Below are 21765 nucleotides of genomic sequence, written 5' to 3' on the forward strand. Positions count from 1 at the left end.
TTTTTCCTTTTCTCCCCTAGGAATTTTACTTCCCTCTAGTCGTATAGGGCTGTTGGGATACAGGCCCGTCCAATTGTTCTGGGTATATGTGTCTTTTTTGCTCCTCTGTCTTAAGATTTTCACTCCTGCTATTGAGCAGTCGAATTTTGATTATGCCCCCACCCCCAAAAAAATAAGTTTTTTGGGTTCCTCTTAAAATTGTACTTACCTCTTAGGGAGGGGTTCTGCTGTGTGCTGCCTCCCGACAGCAAGCACTGATATTTTTCCGTAGTTGGTTTATTGATTAATATGCCCGAATCCTTGAATTGCTCGCTTTCTCAAAGAATTTTCTGAACATCAGAGTTACTTCGCCATTCACTTAGTGTACATTCTTTTTGGCTGATGTTTGAATAGCATTTAAATTTAACTGAGATTAAGTGTGACGCAGTAAGATGGGATATGATAGGGAGGGGAAGTTGTATAGTAGGTGTAATATGTTGTAGTCCACGCCGCTTTTGTGTTAAATTCTGGGCTGAATATTAAGGTTGTGAGGTGCAATGTCGGTAGATATTCCCTGTTTGCACCCTTCCCCACTGGCGTGTCTAACTGAGTGATGAGCCGGTCATTTTTTTTGGGTGTGTGGTGGGTCAGGACGGTCGACATTTGGTGCAGACTGATGTGCCATGTTCCTTTGTTTATTAACTTTGTTGGCCAAAACTTACCCCGTCTCTTCTTTCGTGTATTGTCTCGAATCTTTGAGTTTGCTCTATTTCTGATAGTCGCCCAGTGGTGGTATTATTCAAACCTTTCCTTTATCATCAACTTATCCAAACTCAATTTCTGGGCGTATCACTTTTACCTCTCATTGCTTCATTTTCAGTGGCAGTTCCTTTGCTAAGGCATAGGAGTGTCACCCCACTGATCAAAAGGAAAAATAAAATGATAACATATTTTTATTATAATTTTATTTTTCCTATTGAAGTCAGTGGCTCTCGGGCAGGTCTAGCCAGAGCAGGGACAGGAGTGGTTTGCACTTCTTAGGTGCTCATAACTACTTGGCCGTCTTGCGTACTCTTCATCGTTCCAACCAGGCTTGCTTTACACAACCTGGTGAGGAGCATGCAAAGCCTCCCAATCCCCTTCTGAGCGCAGCGATTGATCGCTCAGACAAATTGCAACCCTGCATTGTAGCATTTTGATTGGCTATAGGGGGGCCTGAGAGCCCAGGTGCTTCCTGCTGCTGGTGGAGATCGGAAGAAGAGACGGGAGAAGAGGCGACGGCCAGCCAAGGTAAGTGCTTTTTTTTTCATTTCCTTCCTGCACCCCCCCCCCCGCCGCCTACACCCCCGCCTCACCACTTCCGATCAGTAGCAGCTCCTACTGTTCATTTTCCTTAACAATGACATTTGAAACAGAAGTCTTTCGAATTGAAGGTAGAGCAATACAAAGAAAAGCCTTGCTGATATGTGGTTCAATAGTCTACAAAGCTGCTGCAAAGTGAATTGCCTTTTGGCTCATTGAAGGCATTCTCACTTGCGTGGATACTGATTTACATCAGATTTAGCCTTCCTTTCTTAGATTTTTTTTTATGCTATCATATTCAATCCCTTCTGGCCAACCTAATTTTTCATATTTCAACAACAGGAGAGGTATGGCTGGGAGTCACTCGTCTTCCCCTCGTAGACACTGTTAAACAACAAAAGAGTGCCTTACGGTGCAAAACAAAGGGACAAGTGAAATAAATAAAGTTTGCAGCCAAAATAGAGGGTATGTGATTGATGGAAAAATCTCTGTTTTTAAAAAGAACCCTCACTCACCAACCTAGCTCGTGACATGCTTCATCATCGGGTTCCCACCAGGGAGACCGAATGTCTCCCCGGTGTGCTACAACGCCTGATTTACAGAGGAGCAGGTTTGTTTGGACTGTGAAGTAGTGCCCACGATTGTGACTGGTGATTTTAAAAGATGGCAAGCTGTTCCCAAAACTGATTTTAATAAAGGGCCAGCAAGCGATCGTTAAAAACAGGTGAATCGGACACGTGTTGGTTTTAAAATTGAACCAAATGAATCCTAAAGATGTGAAGAAAGGTCGACATGTTTTTAAAATCACCACTCACAATCCTGGGCACTACTGCACAGTCCAAAAAACCCGCTCCGCTGTAAATCAGGCATTGTAGCACACCGGGGAGACATTCGGTCTCCCTGGTGGGAACCCAATGATGAAGCACGTCACCAACTAGGTTGGCTAGTGAGGGTTCCTTTTAAAACAGAGGTTTTTCCATCAATCACAGACCCTCTATTTTAGCTGCAAACTTTAGTTATTTCACTTGTCCCTTTGATTTGCGCCGTAAGTCAACCTTATTTTTCTTCATTGTGCCTCGTTGACCATGATCACCACATTTTAAATCACCTTGAAATAATTCAGTTGAAGATGGGCAATGTACACAAAACACCTCTAAATCGTTTAAGAGAGCATAACTCTATATGTAATAATAAAGGCTTTTATAGGAGGCACAAGAAAACTGGCTTGCCCTTGAGACATTGACAAAATGTTTAGGGCAGAAAGAGTCTGGTTCACTAATTTTAAAAACGGCCTTTCAGTGCACTAATATATTCTAATGTGCTGAAGTGAAACAATCAAAAATATGCTTTTAAATGTAAAGGATTGTACCTCAGCTAGAATTGCTATACTAAAGTAAAATAAAGTAACAATCAGCAATGCTGTCACCAGAGCGCAAGTGGTCCTGGCTGAGCTAAGAGCTGTTCTCTTTAGTTTTCATGGCGTTGCTCATCCAGAAAGGTTGCAACCTTTTCTGTATGGAATTTAGCTACTGAACTCAGACCGGATAACCTGTTCCTAATGATAATGTGACTAGGCCTGGTCCCTGTCCTTCCTCCACCAGTTGTGACCCTGCAGAATCTTTGATGAAAGTTTTCTTTCTAAACCTACGTGGAACTCCGTTGAAGTGCCATGCTTAGAACAAAAGGTTCTTCGTTCACTTAATAGTATTGCTGAAAAATATGGTGTCAACTTTATAATGGGGATATTATTTAACCCTCACTAAAGCCCGATATTGTCAAAGGGATTTAATTGAATCTGAGAAACCAGGCAACCTGAATGAGCGTCACTCTGAGTAACATGTTGAATACATATGGCATTGCAAATGAAAGTAAGGAAAGTAAACTTGTTATGTAATATTTAGGCAAGAGGGCCTAAAAGGTATTGTTTGATAATGATAAAATGTATATATCTGGGAATAAATATCTGAAATGATTGTGTGAGGTTAAAGGCAGACTTGAACGTTCTGACTACTGAGGTTTGAAAAGCAAACTTGAAACTACTGACTATATTTCATTTATCCCCATCATAAGCTAAGTTGAAAAATTATTTCAAAGTGTGTGGGAAAGTTAGTGCTTCATACTCAAGGGTGATTTAGAGTTTGGCGAGAGTATTCTGTCGATATGATGATAGAGTACTCTCTGCCAAACTGAAGGTCCCCTAGCCTGATTTAGAGTTTGTCAGTGACAGCCACTACTCTGTCTCCATTGCTGACATAGGTTTGGCCATTTGACTGGGTGGGTGGTTGAATGGTCAGTTTTCACTGTCTCTCATCAACGAGTAAAACCTAGCTGCAGGGGCCCCTAAAAACCACAAAATGGTCTCCACACCATGGGAGACAACTCCCATGGTGAAGGCGTATTTTATTTTTTGCATTTTCAAAAACAAAATACAGCTATGGAATTTTGTTTTTGAAAATACTAAAAAATGTTTGAAGTTTTGATGGATGATACCGTCATGTTGACAGAGCCGTCCATCAAACTTCAAACACATTATGACGGTGATTCCTGCCAATGGAAAGAGATGTCTTCTGGACCCATGGGCGGACATCAGTAGTATTGGTGTATGGTTACTTTCTCAGGACCATGGAGTATTTTACTCCCTCGCCCTTAAGGAGTTATTACTGCACTCTAAACCCTAAATCAGGCCCTCGGTCTGAATTATTGGGAAGTGTAAAATGTGATTGTAGCTATAGAGCACCTGATTAACTGACTCAATGGTTGCTCCTGAGTCCTCTGTCTGTTTGTTTTTGAATAAACATAGGAAATGCCTTAGAATACTTTTGCCTGTTTGGAAAAAATGCAGTTCATGATGATTAATTTATATAATTCTGCCATAATGTATTATGGATACAAAGCTTTTAAGATGATTTTGTTTTAATAATATCTTTTTCTAATGCGATTAATGTAATGTTTACACAGACGAAATGACACAATAAATTCAAATTTTAAAGGCAATTACAACATTTCATTGAAAGCAATGTGTTTACTTCATAGAAGTGATGTTTTCCTTGTCTCACCTGCACAGGAAAGTTGTTGCCATCGTTCTCACAGCTTGGTGGTTGACAATCAGCCAGGCCCTGGGGCGAAAATTCTATGTCATGTGTAACCCACTGGCCCCATATCATGAAAATCTGAGATCTCTCACTGTCGAGTGTCACATCCTTCTCTGGGTACTTGGCTATCTTGTTTGACACGTCTCGAACCTAAGAAAGTAAAACAAGATATGGTATTAGATTAAATTAAAAAAAAATCAACCACAAAGACTTGTAGGAAATAAAATGAGTTCTAGGTGATTTATTGAGCCAAGCACTCTTCTCTGCATTCTAAACAATCTTCAGTACTGCATCTCCTTTCTTGCTAAGTTCTTTCTTTTCTAAGTCATCTTTTTATTACATGTTTGCCTATGTAGAGCACTATCGACATTACCTTACAGCTTCCACACAGATCCGTTAGACAACAATTGGTCCACTCGGAAGAGTCTCACATTTACCAGAATGCCCAGTACAGTTTGTACCTTGACTCTTGGCTTTTGTCCCTTTCTCAGTACCTGACCCACGACCCCCCCCCTCCAGGACATTCGTTGGTGTTTACTCGGGAATCCCCGGGACTCATAGTTGAGTTTATCATGTATGCAACATAGGTCAATTTCTTCCCTGCAGCCAGACGAGTGCACTGTCCCATTTCGCTATTACCAGTCCCAGTTTGATGGGGGCTCTTTCGGCATGAGTGTATCCCTCATCATCTACTAGTTGGAGAAGAGCTACTTTACGGGTTAGGGTCATTGAGCATCTAAGGACGGCTTCCAGCATATCTCCCGCCACTTTCCAGAATAGCCTGAGTACTGCAAGTTCCATACCATGTGAATAAAGTCACCCACAGCACTCCTGCACTGGAGGTAGCTGGCGTTGCAGGTTCCATGAATGCGCCACATGCATGTGGGATTCAGGTAAATTCGGTGTAGTTATTTGAATTTTATGAGTCAAAAGCATGGCGTCAACGCCATATCTTTAGGCCCCATCGGGCCATTGCCCATTCCATGTCTAACACACATAAGTTTCCCATTGTTCCTATAGCCACAAGAAGGAGTCAGGTGTGTTTGGTACTCGAGACTTGTATAGTAAAGATATTGAACTCTTTGGGGGAGTGGGTTCATTGTGATCATTGCCTCTAACGGGCTAAACTCTGGGAGGTCTGTGAGTAGGATGAGGTAGGGTCTGAAGGTATGGCCGAGTTGTAGGTATTGAAAGAATTGTGTGTGTTCTATGATAAATTCCTCTTGAAAGATGTGACCCAGGTGGTAATACCAAGTGTATCCCATCTGCGAAATCCTTGTATCAACGTGATCTCTGGTACAGGTGGGGGACCGCAGCGAGACCAGTCACACCTCAAACCAAACGGGCATTTACACGCTCATCAACATATATAACTGATTCTGCAAAAAGACCCAATGCAAGCCAAAATTCTCTGGCCGTAATTATTAAACCTCATAAACACAACAGATTTTAGTTTTCATCTCAAGTTACAATATATACAGTACAGCATTTTGATTATCACATGGATATGACTAATATATGAAATTTCCTAGCAAATAGTCAACAGCTAATGCATGAATTTTCCTAGCAAATACTCCGAAGGAGTCATGATTGACCACCCCTAAGGTCCCTGTGGCATCGACTGATTCAATTGACTTGGACCCAGGACAAAAAACCTTGCTGGTCCCTTCATAAGTTGTTCTCTACAAGGCAAACTTACCTGCCCTATCAAGACAGGGGGAATTTGGGCTAGCATACCAGCTGGTCCCCCAAACAACCATGACAGTGCCACCCAATACAGGGATTCGCCCTGGCACCATTGGGAGAGGTGCATTGGCAGCCGGGCCATAGCTTGGTCCCCTGATGCAGCCACCAACCCCCAGTATTCCCAGGGCCATGTAATAGAGTACCCTGGCCGGCTATGGACAAACACTGTAGTGGGCGTCCGCAGCCTTCGAGAAGATACCATAGTACCCTTGTCCCGGCTTTACCTAAAAGCTTAAAAATTCAATTCCATTTTGAATTTGCCTGCACTTATATTCCAGATGCCCAGGTGTCTACCTGTTTTGTGGCTAAACATGACTCCTCCCTTGCCACAGGCCTGGGTAGTTCCCTGACTGACCAGGCCTCCCCCAGAGTCTGTGGCTTAGTGTTCCGCGAAATGCCATGGAGCGAACGGCCATCAAGTTCGCTATACACAACTTGTTGCCCCAGGCTGACCAATGAAACAACAGCTGTACCACATCCAAGGGGACTGACCAATTTTTTCGGACCTTTAGGGACCAATCTCAACAGGGCACCTCAGGATGATGCTGGACCATGTAATGTCCAAGCCCACACACTCTAAGTCCTGAAAATAGGCACACCTTCCAATATTGTTAAATCTTTGCCTCCGATGTAGAGGATGACGACTGCTGTTGGCTGTATCCTCCTGCTTGCGATCTCACAGAGTTGCTGAGATAGACCCTTCAAGCAAAGACTGCCCGCACATCCCTGTAGAATGGAAGGTCTGCTTCTGTTGCCTGTCTGCAAAACCGGTTCTGGACCAGACTTGACTTGAATGGCACCTGAAAGCCTGACCAAGGAACCATGCACTGGCTGTAGCCCTGTGACTTAATGACAAATCGACAGGATTCTTCCTGCACCAGGATAAAGACCTTCTCCGGGGGCGGACATTGCCCCCCTCCTAAAGGCTGGTCCTTGTATTTCTGTGTCCTAAAGTCTTGTGAAGAGTGTGGGGTGAGAAACAGTACTGAATGCTGCAAAGATGTTGAGGCAGATGAATGTTGCGATTTGGTATGGATGTTGACTGTGGCTGTGTCTGTGATGAGGGCTGTTTTGGTGCTGTGGTTGCTGTGGAAACCTGACTGCATGCTCTCCAGGAGTTGGTGAAGTTTGAGGTGGTTGGAGAGTTGCTTCTGGATCACCTTTTCCATGGTTTCACAAGAAAGACGTTGACGTCAGCTAGTTTCTACCTCTCTGCGAAGGTTTCGTTTGTATTTGAGGTGTTGTTGATGGTTGTGAGTGCATGGCTGATTTTAGTCCCTCCTAGGTTGTAGATGTAGTTGGGGCACGAATCTGGGGGGCCCCAGAGTGGACTACCTTCATGATCGAGGCTGTGTCTTCATTAGTTAATGGGCTCCAGTCAGTCAGGTATTTCTCCTCAGTGATGGTGTTCACCTAGTCAATGAGGTCTGCTGGGTTGGACTGAGAATCAATTTTGCTGTAGATTTTCGATAGTTTGCTGTTGAAGTAGTCTGAGAGGTTGTTGCAGAGTTCTTCCAATGGGGTGATGGTGTTGGTTGTGGCTGCAGGGTCTGTGAATTCTTTAACAATAGAGCATAGTTCTTGGCAGTTGCTGAAGCTATTTTCTATTCTCAATGCCAGAGACATTTTCTTGATTTACCTCAGATGGTTGTGGCAATGTCTGAGTGCGGCCTTGAAGGCGGTTCGACAGTGGTTTCCTGGCTGGTTTGAAGTTTTTTTCTCAAATTACTTGCAGTGGCATTTGTATTCCTTGAGGTCATCAGTGTACCAGGTGGCTTGCTTGTTTGGTGTGTTTGATGGATGTGAAGGTGTTGGCGTAGTCTCAAAACCAGTTGTTGAATTTTCTTATGTCACTGTTTAGGTTGTTGTTAGTGTCTGGTTGATAGGTATTGAGGTTACTGGGCCAACTAGTTTCTGTGACTTTGTTCCAACTGCGCCAGGGTGCAATGGGATCCAATGTTTGTTCAGCGGTGTGTGTAGGGGTTCAGCGGTTATGCAGTCTAAATATCTAGTTTTATTTATTGAGTGGACATAATATCGAGTTGAGAATATCGAGTCGGCAATAATATCGAGGTAAGTAATATCGAGGTAAGTTATATCGATTTTTAAAGTAAAAAAAAATATCGAATGTAGTAATATCGAGTAGTTAATGTCGAGTATGTAAAATATCGTTTTAGTTTGTTAGTAATTAATATCGAATGTAAAAATATAGAGTGTCAGAATATCGAATGTCAAAATATAGAATGTTAGAATATCGATAGACAAAATATAGAGCGTAAGAATATAAATATTTGGATTTTATATTATTAAATATTTTAGTTAAGTTATTAGAATGACTATATTTTTTATTTAATTTATAATAAATAATGTAAAAAAATTTGTTATCAATAAAAAAATGGTATTGAAATTTAGGAGCGGGATGTGGGTTTTTAGGGGTATAGGGTGGGGAGTGTTTTAAAAAATGTTAATTTGGAAATAATATTTGTTATGTTTTTTTTATTTAAATGAAATATATTTTTATATGTAAAAAATGTATAATAAAATTTAGGAGCGGGATGTGGGTTTGTAGGGGAATAGGGTGGGGAGTGTTTTAAAAATTAGATTTTTTAAATGTATTTTTTAATTTGTTTAAATAAATAAATTTAAACTTAAAAAAAATTATAATAAAATTTAGGAGCGAGATGTGGGTTTTTAGGGAAATAGGGTGGAGAGTGTTTTAAAAATGTTAATTTAGAAATATATTTTTATAATCTTTTTTAATTAAATTTTTTTTTTTTTAAATTATTAAAATTTATAATAACATTTTGGAGCCAGATGTGGGTTTTTAGGGGAATAGGGTGGGGAGGTTTTTAAAAATGTTAATTTTTAAAAATATTTTTGTTTTTAAATTATTTTTAGAAATTTATGTTTACATTTTTACATTTTTAGAATAAAATGTATGAGTGGGATGTGTTTTTTTTTAGGGGAATATGGTGGTGGGTGTTTAAAAAATTAAAAATTTGAAATTTTAAATTTATTTCAAATAATTCGAAATTTTAAATTTCTTTTAAAATTTTTAAAAAATTTAATTTTGGAACGGGATGTGGGTGTTCAGGGGAATAGGGTGGGGAGTGTGTAAAGAATGTTAATTTAGAATATTTAGATTTTTTTTTTTTAAATTCATTTACAGTATTTTTTAAATTTTTAAATTTTAAATTAAAATTTAGGAGCCGGATGTTTTTTTTTAGGGGAATAGGGTGGGTAGTGTTGTCAAATTTAGAATTTCGAATTTTTTTACAGGAAATTTTTTAAAAACAAATTTTATTTTGAAATTATTTTAAAATTTATAGAAAAATGTTATTAGTGGAATGTGGGTTTTTAGGGGAACAGGGTGGGGATTGTTTAAAAAAGGGAAATTTGATTTTGGTTTGGAACATTTTAATAAATTAAAAAAATTATAATATTTTAAACAAATTAGAATACAATTTAGGATTGGGATGTGTGTTTTTAGGGGAATAGGGTGGGGAGTGTTTAAAAATAGTTATTTTGAAATAAAAAATGTAGATTTTTAAAATATTTGTACAAAATATAATATTTTAAACAATTTTGAATAGAATTTCGGATTTGGATGTGTGTTTTTAATGGAATAGGGTGGTGAGTGTTTACAAAAAGTGAAATTGTGAATACAGTATTTAACGCTTTTATAAAAAATAAAAATTATAAATGATTTTTTATTTTGAAAATAAAAATTGGGAGTGTGATGTGTATTTGTAGGTGAATAGTGTGGGCAGTGTTTTAAAAGTGTGCATTTGTAAATATATATTTTTTTAATTTTAAAAATATAATTAAAAAAATTAAAAAGATTTGGATTTGTTCATTATATTGGTTCTGTACTCAGCACTTTCTCTGACTCTATACTTGGTGGAGTGGGAATAGTAAATTATTATAGTTTTGTGCCCAGCACCTTCCCTGAGTTTGTACTTGGTGGAGTGGGAACAGTAAATGTTATGGTGTGAGTGTCCAGCACCTTCTTTGAGTTTATACTTGGTGGAGTTGGAATAGTAAATTATATTGTTTGAGTGTCCAGCACCTTCTTTGAGTTTATACTTGGTGGAGTTGGAATAGTAAATTATATTGTTTGAGTGTCCAGCACCTTCTCAGAGTTTATACTTGGTGGAGTAGGAATAGTAAATTGTATTGTTTGAGTGTCCAACACCTTCCCTGAGTTTGGACTTGGTGGAGTGGGAATAGTAAATTATATTGTTTGAGTGTCCAGCACCTTCTTTGAGTTTATACTTGGTGGAGTTGGAATAGTACATTATATTGTTTGAGTGTCCAGCACCTTCTCAGAGTTTATACTTTGTGGAGTTGGAATAGTAAATTATTTTGTTTGAATGTTCAACACCTTCCCTGAGTTTGTACTTGGTGGAGTGGGAATAGTAAATTATATTGTTTGAGTGTCCAGCACCTTCCCTGAGTTTATACTTGGCGGAGTGGGAATAGTAAATTATATAGGTTGATTGTCCAGCGCCTTCCCTGAGTTTATAGTTGGTGGAGTTGGAATAGTAAATTATATTGTTTGTGTGTCCAACACCTTCCCTGAGTTTATACTTGGTGGAGTGGGAATAGTCAATTATATTTTTTGAGTGTCCAGCGCCTTCCCTGAGTTTACACTTGGTGGAGTTGGAATAGTAAATTATATTATTTGAGTGTCCAGCACCTTCTCAGAGCTTATACTTGGTGGAGTGGGAATAGTAAATTATATTGTTTGAGTGTCCAGCACCTTCCCTGAGTTTATACTTGGTGGAGTGGGAATAGTCAATTATATTTTTTGAGTGTCCAGCGCCTTCCCTGAGTTTACACTTGGTGGAGTTGGAATAGTAAATTATATTGTTTGAGTGTCCAGCACCTTCTCAGAGTTTGTACTTAGTGGAGTAGGAATAGTAAATTATATTGTTTGAGTGTCCAGCACCTTCCCTGAGTTTATACTTGGTGGAGTGGGAATAGTAAATTATATTGTTTGAGTGTCCAGCACCTTCTCTGAGTTTATACTTGGTGGAGTGGGAATAGAAATTATATAGGTTTATTGCCCAGCGCCTTCCCTAAGTTTATAGTTGGTAGAGTTGGAATAGTAAATTATTGGGGTTTTGTGTCCAGCACCTTCTCTGAGTTAGTATTTGGTGGAGTGGGAATAGTAATTTATTTGAGTTAAGGGTCCAGCCCCTTCCCTGAGTTTATACTTGGTGGAGTGGGAATAACAATTGTTTTGGGTTGAGTGTTCAGTACTTTGGTAGAATATATAGTTGATGGACTGGGAGTAGTAAATTATTATATTTGAATGTTTAGTATTTTGTGAGAGTATCTATAATGATAATAACAATACTTAACTCATGTTGTATGGTAAATGTATTATAAAAATGTTATTCAATTATTGTAATTGTTAGTAATTTAAAAAAATCAGAGTCACAGCATGTTTTGAATATTTTATTATTTTGAAAAGGTTGGTCATAAAATAAGAAATAAGAAAATAATTGTATTGACATTTTTGCATGTTATGTGTACATTTTTATTTTCATGAGATCATTTGTTACATATTTACATTTTAATCACAGTTGTACATTAGTGTTAATTTTTTTATTACAAACATTATTTATTACAACAATATTTAAGTAAAGTAATATTTCATTAAGTGTACATTTTTTTGTTTATTTTACAGTTTTTAATGTAAAAATAAAGATTTATTTTACTAGTCATATACAACAAATATTTTTATAATTGTTTCACAGTGTGAAGGTATTTTTAAACATATTTTTTAGTACACATATTTATATACATTAACAAAAAAAGGTAGGTCTTGTTAACATTAATATACAATTTACATTTGTGTATTTTGAAATAAATTAGTATTATTCATATATAAATTATTAATAATAATAATTTTTTACAGATGTACAGTATTTTTACATTGGTCATATTTTTATGTAAAATATTTGTTTATACAAACAGTAAATAATAGTCACTTTAATAACAGTATTGTATATTTATACAGTAATGTAAGTAATTTTTCTTAAGATAAATGTTTGTTTATGTAATATTCAGGCATTGAAAATAACATAGTACATTCCAATCATTTTTATAACAATGTTACGTTTTTGTTTATTTAAAAAAAATATAATAGTTACATAATGTATATTGTAACATGTGTTAAATAATTTTAGAATATTATTTAATGTAAATATTAAAGGGAATATTTGTTTGGTTGGATCTATTTTGTAACCGCGCTATGTTATTTTGGGTCATTTTGATGAGGAAGAACTCGCGGTTGGAGGCTGCTTCGCGTCTGGAAGGGTAAGTTTAAATTAAAGTACTTTATTTAAGTTATATGTTTAGTTTAAGTGTTTGTTGAGTGTATGTAGGTTTTCTATTGTTTGGTAGTTGTAGGATGTGTGTATTTTAGGCGGTAGTTACGGGTTTGGATTTGGTTCCGGTTTACTCGTTTTGGGTTAGTATATTGAGGAGGTAGGAATAGGGTTAGAAATGTGAATTAAATGTATTGTATTATGTTTAATAATGTTTTAAATTGTATGTTGGGGTTCGTAGTGTGCGGGTGGGTATGTTTTTTTTCTATTATACAGGTACTTCGTGTGGATGTCCTTTTTGGGAGAAGATTGCATTTTTTTTCGGGAGAAGGGTGTCTATTATTTTTTTATATATCATAGACACATTTTCTAACATTTTCGCGTTTTCCTGGAGCGTTTTTTATCTTTTTCACTATTTTGGGGTTTTTAATGGGTTATCATTGGGTTGATTATGGAGAAGAATCGTTATGGATGTTGTTTTTAAATTTGTTTTTTTTTTTTACATTTCCATGGATTGTTTTTTCTGTTTTTGGAACTATTTTCGGGTTTTTCATGGTTTTACAGTGGATTGTTTTTGAGAAGAACGTTTTTGGATTTTGTGTTATTTTTGGATGATCTCGTTTGGATTGTTTGGGTGAATTACTTCTAAAGAAGGATTTATTTCGTTACAAAGGTTTCTCTTCAGCAACAAAGTGAGTAAGTATTTTTCATTATTTTTTTGGGTGGGATTGTAATGTTATTTTTTATATAATTTTATGGTTTATGTTAGAAATTGTAAGGAAATTATTTAGATATATTTAAATAAATGTAATAAATATATTTGAATAATTTTGTTACAGTTTGTAACATGTATTTAATATGTATATTTTATGTTTATTATGTGAATAGTGTAGGTATGTGAGTTATGTTTAAAGAATTGTTTTAGCTACGGTAGATAAGTATGGTAGGCCTCTGGTAGTTGGGTATAGGGTTACCCGGCTTTGTAAGGTGTTGTACATTTTGTTGGTTTCTTTAGTTAGTTTAGGGCCTATTTTGGTTATAGATTGCTCCATTCAGAGTTCTTGGTAGCTTTGCTCCTTTCGTAATGCTTGAAGGAGTTTATGTAGGGTTAGGGAACCTCTGCCTGTACCTGTTTGGAAAGCATTGTGCCATCCTTCGACGGCGTTGTTGCTTTTAGCTTGTTTATTTAGTGTACTTAGGTAGACGTTCCACCAGGGGATTTGGAATTTTGTTTGTCTTCTGTGTCCAGATCGGTGTAGTCTCCCTACCCATGTATCTTCGAAATATTCTAAGAGAGGGCTTAGTTTTGTTTAATTTTTTTTATAATAGATGCTGTCTATTAATATGTTGTAATGTTCGCTATGTCTGTAACCGGAACGTAGGCTAGTGCAATGATTTTTTTAACCTGGTAGGCAAAAGTGCTGTCAGTGCAGTATTGGGTGCTTATGGCAGATTTTTGTATATGTTTCCATATACATTGGTTAAAGTGATAGTAGCAACCTTGGATTGCTGTGTGAGGGTAGGTCTTTAGAATTGTATTTATCATTGCTTTCTCAAAATCAATTATTAATTTTTTGGGAAAGTAATTATTTGTTAGGTGTTTTATTTTAGTTAGTACCTCAGTATAGGTTGTTTGCTGTTTGTTGGGTAGTAGGGCATCTATGAAGGGGATATTGTAGTTTTGATAGTGTCCATGGATGGTGTATAATTGGTAGAATGGTTTTGGGCATACTAAGAATGTACCGTCCATCATCCATGTTTCGCATTGGTGTTATTTCACCATATTGTCTGCTGTAGCAAACATTATAATTCTTTGTTCTTTAGATGCATTGTCATATATGATGAAAGGTTTGTTATTATGACTTATTGTTAGTTCAGGGGGAATTTGGATTTGCTTAAAGGTTTTTTGGGGCAGGTGGTGTAGCTGTAGTTGTTCTTTTGTGCCTAGCTATTGTCCTTTTTAGAGAATCTATAGAAGGGAGTTGGCTTGCTGCATGTTGGGGGAGAGTTTTTAGATGGTCTTTAAGAATAGTTGTAGATGGGCGGTCTGTGTTAGTGCTTGCTTCTTTTAGTGAGTCAAGCATTTGTCTAATTTCTATTTCTGTCACGTTGGGAGGGTGGTTATGTTCTGTTGTGTTAGTTACATTTGTTTCCTGAGTTACAGCACGACCATAACATTTATCACTGTATTATTTGCTGCATTTCCAAAACACTTTCAATTGATGTTGTTTTTCTTGGGTATATGTATAGGCCATATAACAAAGAAGCATTTTGCCGTTCTGTGAAGTTACAATTTTAGGTTCTTCTGTCATTGTTCAATTTCTTTCTACAGTAAATAAATGTTATATAGAGAAATTTAGATTTGTTTTACATTTATTATTACATATATCACATTTTCACAGTATATTTACCTGTTTTTCAGTTGTTTGGAGGGCTGTGCTGTGTTTTTTGATGCTTTTATTCTCTGTTTCTTTTGTTGATGGGTCTGTTGGTAAAAGTAAAATGATTTATTGTATATGTTTTGTTTAGCATTATTGGATTCCTTTCCATTTGGACGTTTTGTTATATAATTTGTCTCTGTTATTTTAGTTTCTGTACTTACTTTGTTTTTAGAGTTAATAGGATTGTAAATGTTGGCCTTTTGTTCTTTATTTTTGGGATATCTGCAAAACATGGTAAAAATGAAAGAAAATGATTAGTTTATTGGTCCGTTTATTAATTGTAGCTTTTAGTGCTAAGCCTAGTAGTTAATGTTAGGTATTGGTACTTACTTTTGTTTAGTTTATCCTTTGTTTGATGGTAGTAGCTTTCTGTTCTGGTGAAAATTTGGCAGAGTTTCCCCTTCTTCACGTTTTGTGGAACCTAGTGGTATCTAATTGTGTGTTTTCTTTCTTTATATAGTGTTTCAATTATGTGTTGGTTGCTTTGATTGGTCTATTTCATTGTTTGGTGGTTTTTATTGGTTGTTTGAGATATTTTTAATTTTTTTGGTAGTAATGTAGTTCGTTTTGAAGATGCCAGGTAAAGCTTTTTTATTGTTGAGCTTTAATTTTTGTTTGTTTTTATTTAATATTGTTTTGTGTTGTGAGGTTTGTAATGTTTTTTATGATTATATAATGTGAAGTTCTTGTATTATAAAAATGTTTTATATGTTATAAATGTTGCTGTTTATTTATTTTAGTATGTTTTATTTTAGATAATTATGCTGATTTATGTTATCATTTACTATGTTTTTTTCGTGATATATTCGTATTTTTATTATGTGTAGTGAAGTCGATAATTTATTTAACGATATTTTAGTGGTCTATATTTTTGTTTTCGATATTTTTGATTTTTTCTGTATATGTGTTGGAACTCGATATATTTTAATGGCGATATATTTTATGGTCGATAATGTTGTTTTCAATTTTTTTGGGTACGATATTTTGGAATCAATATTTGTGCAGTTTTTTGTTTAAGTATTGGGAGTCGATATTTTTGTACTCGATATATTTACTTCGATATTTTTTGTACTCGATATTTTGTCCGTCGATATTGTTTCAGTGATCCGTTCAGCAGTGTGTAGGGCCCTGGATGAGCTGGGCGACTCCAGGCTTTCTAGTAGGTTTGTAGAGTTGGAGTCCATGGTGTCGTCCAGGTGGATGTTGAGGTTGTCCAAAAGTATGAAGTCCTTGGAGCTGATGGAGAGGGGGTGGTGAGGTCGTGATGACTTTGCAAAAGTGGGTCCATCGTCCTGGAGTTTGGTATGCAAGGGTTCCTTTCATCGTGATTTTTTCATCTGTTTTCAATTTGAAGGGCATCTTTTCCATGAAGAGGGTGTTGGAGTCTGTGAACGTGGTGTACTGGATGGTGTCCTTTTGGATGATGGTGAGTCCTTCGCCTGGCTTGTGGAGTCGTTCTTGGTGCACAATCTTGTACCCAGTTGGGAGGGCTGTGGCAATGTTGGGTGCAGATGCTGGATTGAGCAACGTTTTGGGGAGGCAGAGATCAGGTGTATGGGCTTTAATTAAGTCCAGGACGTTGGTGAAGTGTTTGTAGAATGAGCTTGTGTTAAGAAGCATGCATGCAAGTTGTGGTGCGGGTGCTGTGTCGTCTATGTTTGGGCAGCAAGTGCAAGTGTGTAGTGGCAGTGAGTGTAAGTTAAAGATCCTGCAATGGAGTGAGGTGTAGCGGAGAAGCAGTGGTCGTGGTGGCATCCTGGGTTGAGCAGGTGGACCAGCAATGTCCACAACAGGCTAGCCATGAAACTCCCTCCATGTGTCATACACATTAATATTGTTTGGGTGGGCTCTGGGCATCTTGAAATGTTTTCCACACTTTTCAGGAAATGCATGCTATACGCATCGGCTGCAGAAAGTGTTTAGGATCAATATAAAAAATCAAATGCATCTCAGCAACAAGTTATGGTTCTTCTGCTAGAGTAGAGTCCAAAATGAGTGCTACAGTGCCTGTGTCCTTCCATTTCACTATTAATATTACCTGCAATATCACCTTAAAAGGAAGTATACACCACAAATGCAAGTGTGTTGCAAAAGGGGGTGGGAGGATCTTTTCACTACCTTTTTGACCACCCATGCTCAAACTTAACCAACCAGTCATAAACCATAGAGGTGAGTACCAAGGACACTTCCCGCAATCATGAGGAAATCAGGAGTGGTTCATCCTTGCATACTTGCAAAATACTCTTAATCCAAATGTTTCCTTTATGTAGCCTTCTAAGCATGTATTGAAGCTGGGTTGCCATGTAGTATCTCTCAATGTCTGCGAGGCCAGGGCCCTCTGTTCCCAGGACAACGTCAGAGTATTAATTTTTACTCTGCTCCTGTTTCTAGCACAGAAACCACTCCAGGTGGTGCATTGTGCGACCCAAGTCTAAAATGAGATTTATGAAGCTGTGCAAGGCCACTTTGCATGGCCTTGAGTGGCTCCATAAATCTTGAGTGAAGCAACACAGTACAAATCGCTGCATTGCCTTACTCTGCCCTGGGAAGGCACTCCATGGGCATTGTATAGGTGTTACCATGCATCTCCCATGGTGTTTTATTTTTTCCCACATTTACTAGAATGAGCCAAAAGGATATGCCTCCCCGAGGCATAAAAAGGAGTAATATCTTTATTTCTCTGTGTTACTTCCTCTTTCTTTATGTGCTGCATTCTGCAGCACACATAGAAAGACGAATATGGCTCTCAGAATTGTTTTTGTGCAGGAAGGTGCTCCTTCCTGTGCAAAAACAATCCTGGATACAACAAAGGCACCTTTGCCTGCGTTGGGACTAGGCTGCCAAAAGGGTGCCAGAGTATTGGAAAAGGGAAACAAAGAAAAACCAAAGGAAATGATGGACGGAGCGTTGACAATACAAGCACTCACCCCCAGTCAACTGATCTGGGTTTAATCCATCACCGTTCTTTAGCCCACTCTGCCACCCCAGTTCAGACATGGCCATATGCAAATCAGTCTGACCCTGGGCCTCATGGGAACAGTCCAGCCCGAACTGCCAAGCCACGCCTTCCCTGGACCGGAAACAAGCTACCGAGGACCGGTTTCTGGGATTTCAGCCGTCTTCAGCCCGGCTTGCTTGAATCCAGTGGCAAAGTGAGCAAGGGACTCACGTCTGAGCATACACTGCCACTTATGGAGAACAAAGAAAAACCAAAGGAAATGATGGACGGTGCGTTGACAATACAAGCACTCACCCCCAGTCAACTGATCTGGGTTTAATCCATCACCGTTCTTTATCCAACTCTGCCACCCCAGTTCAGACATGGCCATATGCAAATCGGTCTGACCCTGGGCCTCATGGGAACAGTCCAGCCCGAACTGCCAAGCCATGCCTTCCCTGGACCGGAAACAAGCTACCGAGGACCAGTTTCTGGCATTTCAGCCGTCTTCAGCCCGGCTTGCTTGAATCCAGTGGCAAAGTGAGCAAGGGACTCACGTCTGAGCATAACCTGCCAACTTATGGTGAACAAAGAAAAACCAAAGGAAATGATGGACGGAGCGTTGACAATACAAGCACTCACCCCCAGTCAACTGATCTGGGTTTAATCCATCACCGTTCTTTAGCCCACTCTGCCACCCCAGTTCAGACATGGCCATATGCAAATCAGTCTGACCCTGGGCCTCATGTGAACAGTCCAGCCCGAACTGCCAAGCCATGCCTTCCCTGGACCGGAAACAAGCTACCGAGGACCGGTTTCTGGCATTTCAGCCGTCTTCAGCCTGGCTTGCTTGAATCCAGTGGCAAAGTGAGCAAGGGACTCATGTCTCAGCATACCCTGCCAACTTATGGCGAACAAAGAAAAGCCAAAGTAAATGATGGACGGAGCGTTAACAATACCACTGTTTTCAAGCAAGCCGGGCTGAAGATGGCTGAAATGCCAGAAACCGGTCCTCGGTAGCGTGTTTCCGGTCCAGGGAAGGCATGGCTTGGCAGTTCGGGCTGGACTGTTCCCATGAGGCACAGGGTCAGACCGATTTGCATATGGCCATGTCTGAACTGGGTTGGCAGAGTGGGCTAAAGAACGGTGATGAATTAAACCCAGATCAGTTGACTGGGGGTGAGTGCTTGTATTGTCAACGCTCCGTCCATCATTTCCTTTGGTTTTTCTTTGTTCGCCATAAGTTGGCAGGGTATGCTCAGACGTGAATCCCTTGCTCACTTTGCCACTGGATTCAAGCAAGCCGGGCTGAAGACGGCTGAAATGCCAGAAACCGGTCCTCGGTAGGTTGTTTCCGGTCCAGGGAAGGCATGGCTTGGCAGTTCGGGCTGGACTGTTCCCATGAGGCACAGGGTCAGACCGATTTGCATATGGCCATGTCTGAACTGGGGTGGCAGAGTGGGCTAAAGAACGGTGATGGATTAAACCCAGATCAGTTGACTGGGGGTGAGTGCTTGTTATGTCAACGCTCCGTCCATCATTTCCTTTGGTTTTTGTTTCTTCGCCATAAGTTGACAGGGTATGCTCAGACGTGAGTCCCTTGCTCACTTTGCCACTGGATTCAAGCAAGCCGGGGTGAAGACGGCTGGAATGCCAGAAACCGGTCATCGGAAGCTTTTTTCCGGTCCAGGGAAGGCATGGCTTGGCAGTTCAGGCTGGGCTGTTCCCATGAGGCACAGGGTCAGACTGATTTGCATATAGCCATGTTTGAACTGGGGTGGCAGAGTGGGCTAAAGAACGGTGATGGATCAAACCCAGATCTTTTGACTGGGTTTGAGTGTTTGAATGGTTCAGATGCTCCGGCCATCACCACCCCCTGTTGTACCGCTTTTGGCTGCCATAAGTGTGGCAGGGTATGCTCAGACGTGAGTCCCTTGCTCACTTTGCCACTGGATTCAAGCAAGCCGGGCTGAAGACGTCTGGAATGCCAGAAACCGGTCCTCGGAAGCTTGTTTCCGGTCCAGGGAAGGCATGGCTTGGCAGTTCGGGCTGGACTGTTCCCATGAGGCACAGGGTCAGACTGATTTGCATATAACCATGTCTGAACTGGGGTGGCAGAGTGGGCTAAAGAACGGTGATGGATCAAACCCAGATCTTTTGACTGGGTGTGAGTTTTTGATTGGTTCAGATGCTCCGTCCATCACCACCCCCTTTTGTACCGCTTTTGGCCGACATAATTGTGGCAGGGTATGCTCAGACGTGAGTCCCTTGCTCACTTTGCCACTGGATTCAAGCAAGCCGGGCTGAAGACGGCTGGAATTCCAGAAACCGGTCCTCGGAAGCTTGTTTCCGGTCCAGGGAAGGCATGGCTTGGCAGTTTGGGCTGGACTGTTCCCATGAGGCACAGGGTCAGACTGATTTGCATATAGCCATGTCTGAACTGGGGTGGCAGAGTGGGCTAAAGAACGGTGATGGATCAAACCCAGATCTTTTCACTGGGTGTGAGTTTTTGATTGGTTCAGATGCTCCGTCCATCACCACCCCCTTTTGTACCGCTTTTGGCCGACATAATTGTGGCAGGGTATGCTCAGACGTGAGTCCCTTGCTCACTTTGCCACTGGATTCAAGCAAGCCGGGCTGAAGACAACTGGAATTCCAGACACCGGTCCTCGGAAGCTTGTTTCCGGTCCAGGGAAGGCATGGCTTGGCAGTTCGGGCTGGACTGTTCCCATGAGGCACAGGGTCAGACTGATTTGCATATAGCCATGTCTGAACTGGGCTGGCAGAGTGGGCTAAAGAACGGTGATGGATCAAACCCAGACCTTTTGACTGGGTGTGTTTGATTGGTTCAGATGCTCCGTCCATCACCGCCCCCTTTTGTACTGCTTTTGGCCGCCATAAGTGTGGCAGGGTATGCTCAGACGTGAGTACCTTGCTCACTTTGCCACTGGATTCAAGCAAGCCGGGCTGAAGACGGCTGGAATGCCAGAAACCGGTCCTCGGAAGCTTGTTTCCGGTCCAGGGAAGGCATGGCTTGGCAGTTTGGGCTGGACTGTTCCCATGAGGCACAGGGTCAGACTGATTTGCATATAGCCATATCTGAACTGGGGTGGCAGAGTGGGCTAAAGAACGGTGATGGATCAAACCCAGATCTTTTGACTGGGTGTGAGTGTTTGATTGGTTCAGATGCTCCGTCCATCACCACCCCCTTTTGTACCGCTTTTGGCCGCCATAAGTGTGGCAGGGTATGCTCAGATGTGAGTCCCTTGCTCACTTTGCCACTGGATTCAAGCAAGCCGGGCTGAAGATGGCTGGAATGCCAGAAACCGGTCCTCGGAAGCTTGTTTCCGGTCCAGGGAAGGCATGGCTTGGCAGTTCGGGCTGGACTGTTCCCATGAGGCACAGGGTCAGACTGATTTGCATATAGCCATGTCTGAACTGGGGTGGCAGAGTGGGCTAAAGAACGGTGATGGATCAAACCCACATCTTTTGACTGGGTGTGAGTGTTTGATTGGTTCAGATGCTCCGTCCATCACCACCCCCTTTTGTACCGCTTTTGGCCGCCATAAGTGTGGCAGGGTATGCTCAGACGTGAGTCCCTTGCTCACTTTGCCACTGGATTTAAGCAAGCCGGGCTGAAGACGGCTGGAATGCCAGAAACCGGTCCTCGGAAGCTTGTTTCTGGTCCAGGGAAGGCATGGCTTGGCAGTTCGGGCTGGACTGTTCCCATGAGGCACAGGGTCAGACTGATTTGCATATAGCCATGTCTGAACTGGGGTGGCAGAGTGGGCTAAAGAACGGTGATGGATCAAACCCAGATCTTTTGACTGGGTGTGAGTGTTTGATTGGTTCAGATGCCCCGTCCATCACCACCCCCTTTTGTACCGTTATACTTATATATGAGCATGAATCAGGAAAATTACACTAGG

The 21765-nt window shown here is 40.2% G+C and overlaps 1 protein-coding gene across 2 annotated transcripts in view; it reads right to left on the reverse strand.

Moving 5' to 3' along the window:
* LOC144828515 (lactoperoxidase-like) overlaps nt 1–21765 on the reverse strand; it is a 1612675-nt gene that overhangs the window by 849961 nt on the left and 740949 nt on the right. For both annotated transcript variants that reach the window (XM_078686761.1, XM_078686752.1), the window contains exon 8: nt 4338–4523. In XM_078686761.1, the coding sequence (XP_078542887.1) occupies nt 4338–4523 (186 nt within the window). The remainder of the gene's footprint in view (nt 1–4337; nt 4524–21765) is intronic.

The sequence above is a fragment of the Lissotriton helveticus genome, chromosome 1_1, assembly GCF_964261635.1.
Source record: "Lissotriton helveticus chromosome 1_1, aLisHel1.1, whole genome shotgun sequence".
NCBI lineage: Eukaryota > Metazoa > Chordata > Amphibia > Caudata > Salamandridae > Lissotriton > Lissotriton helveticus.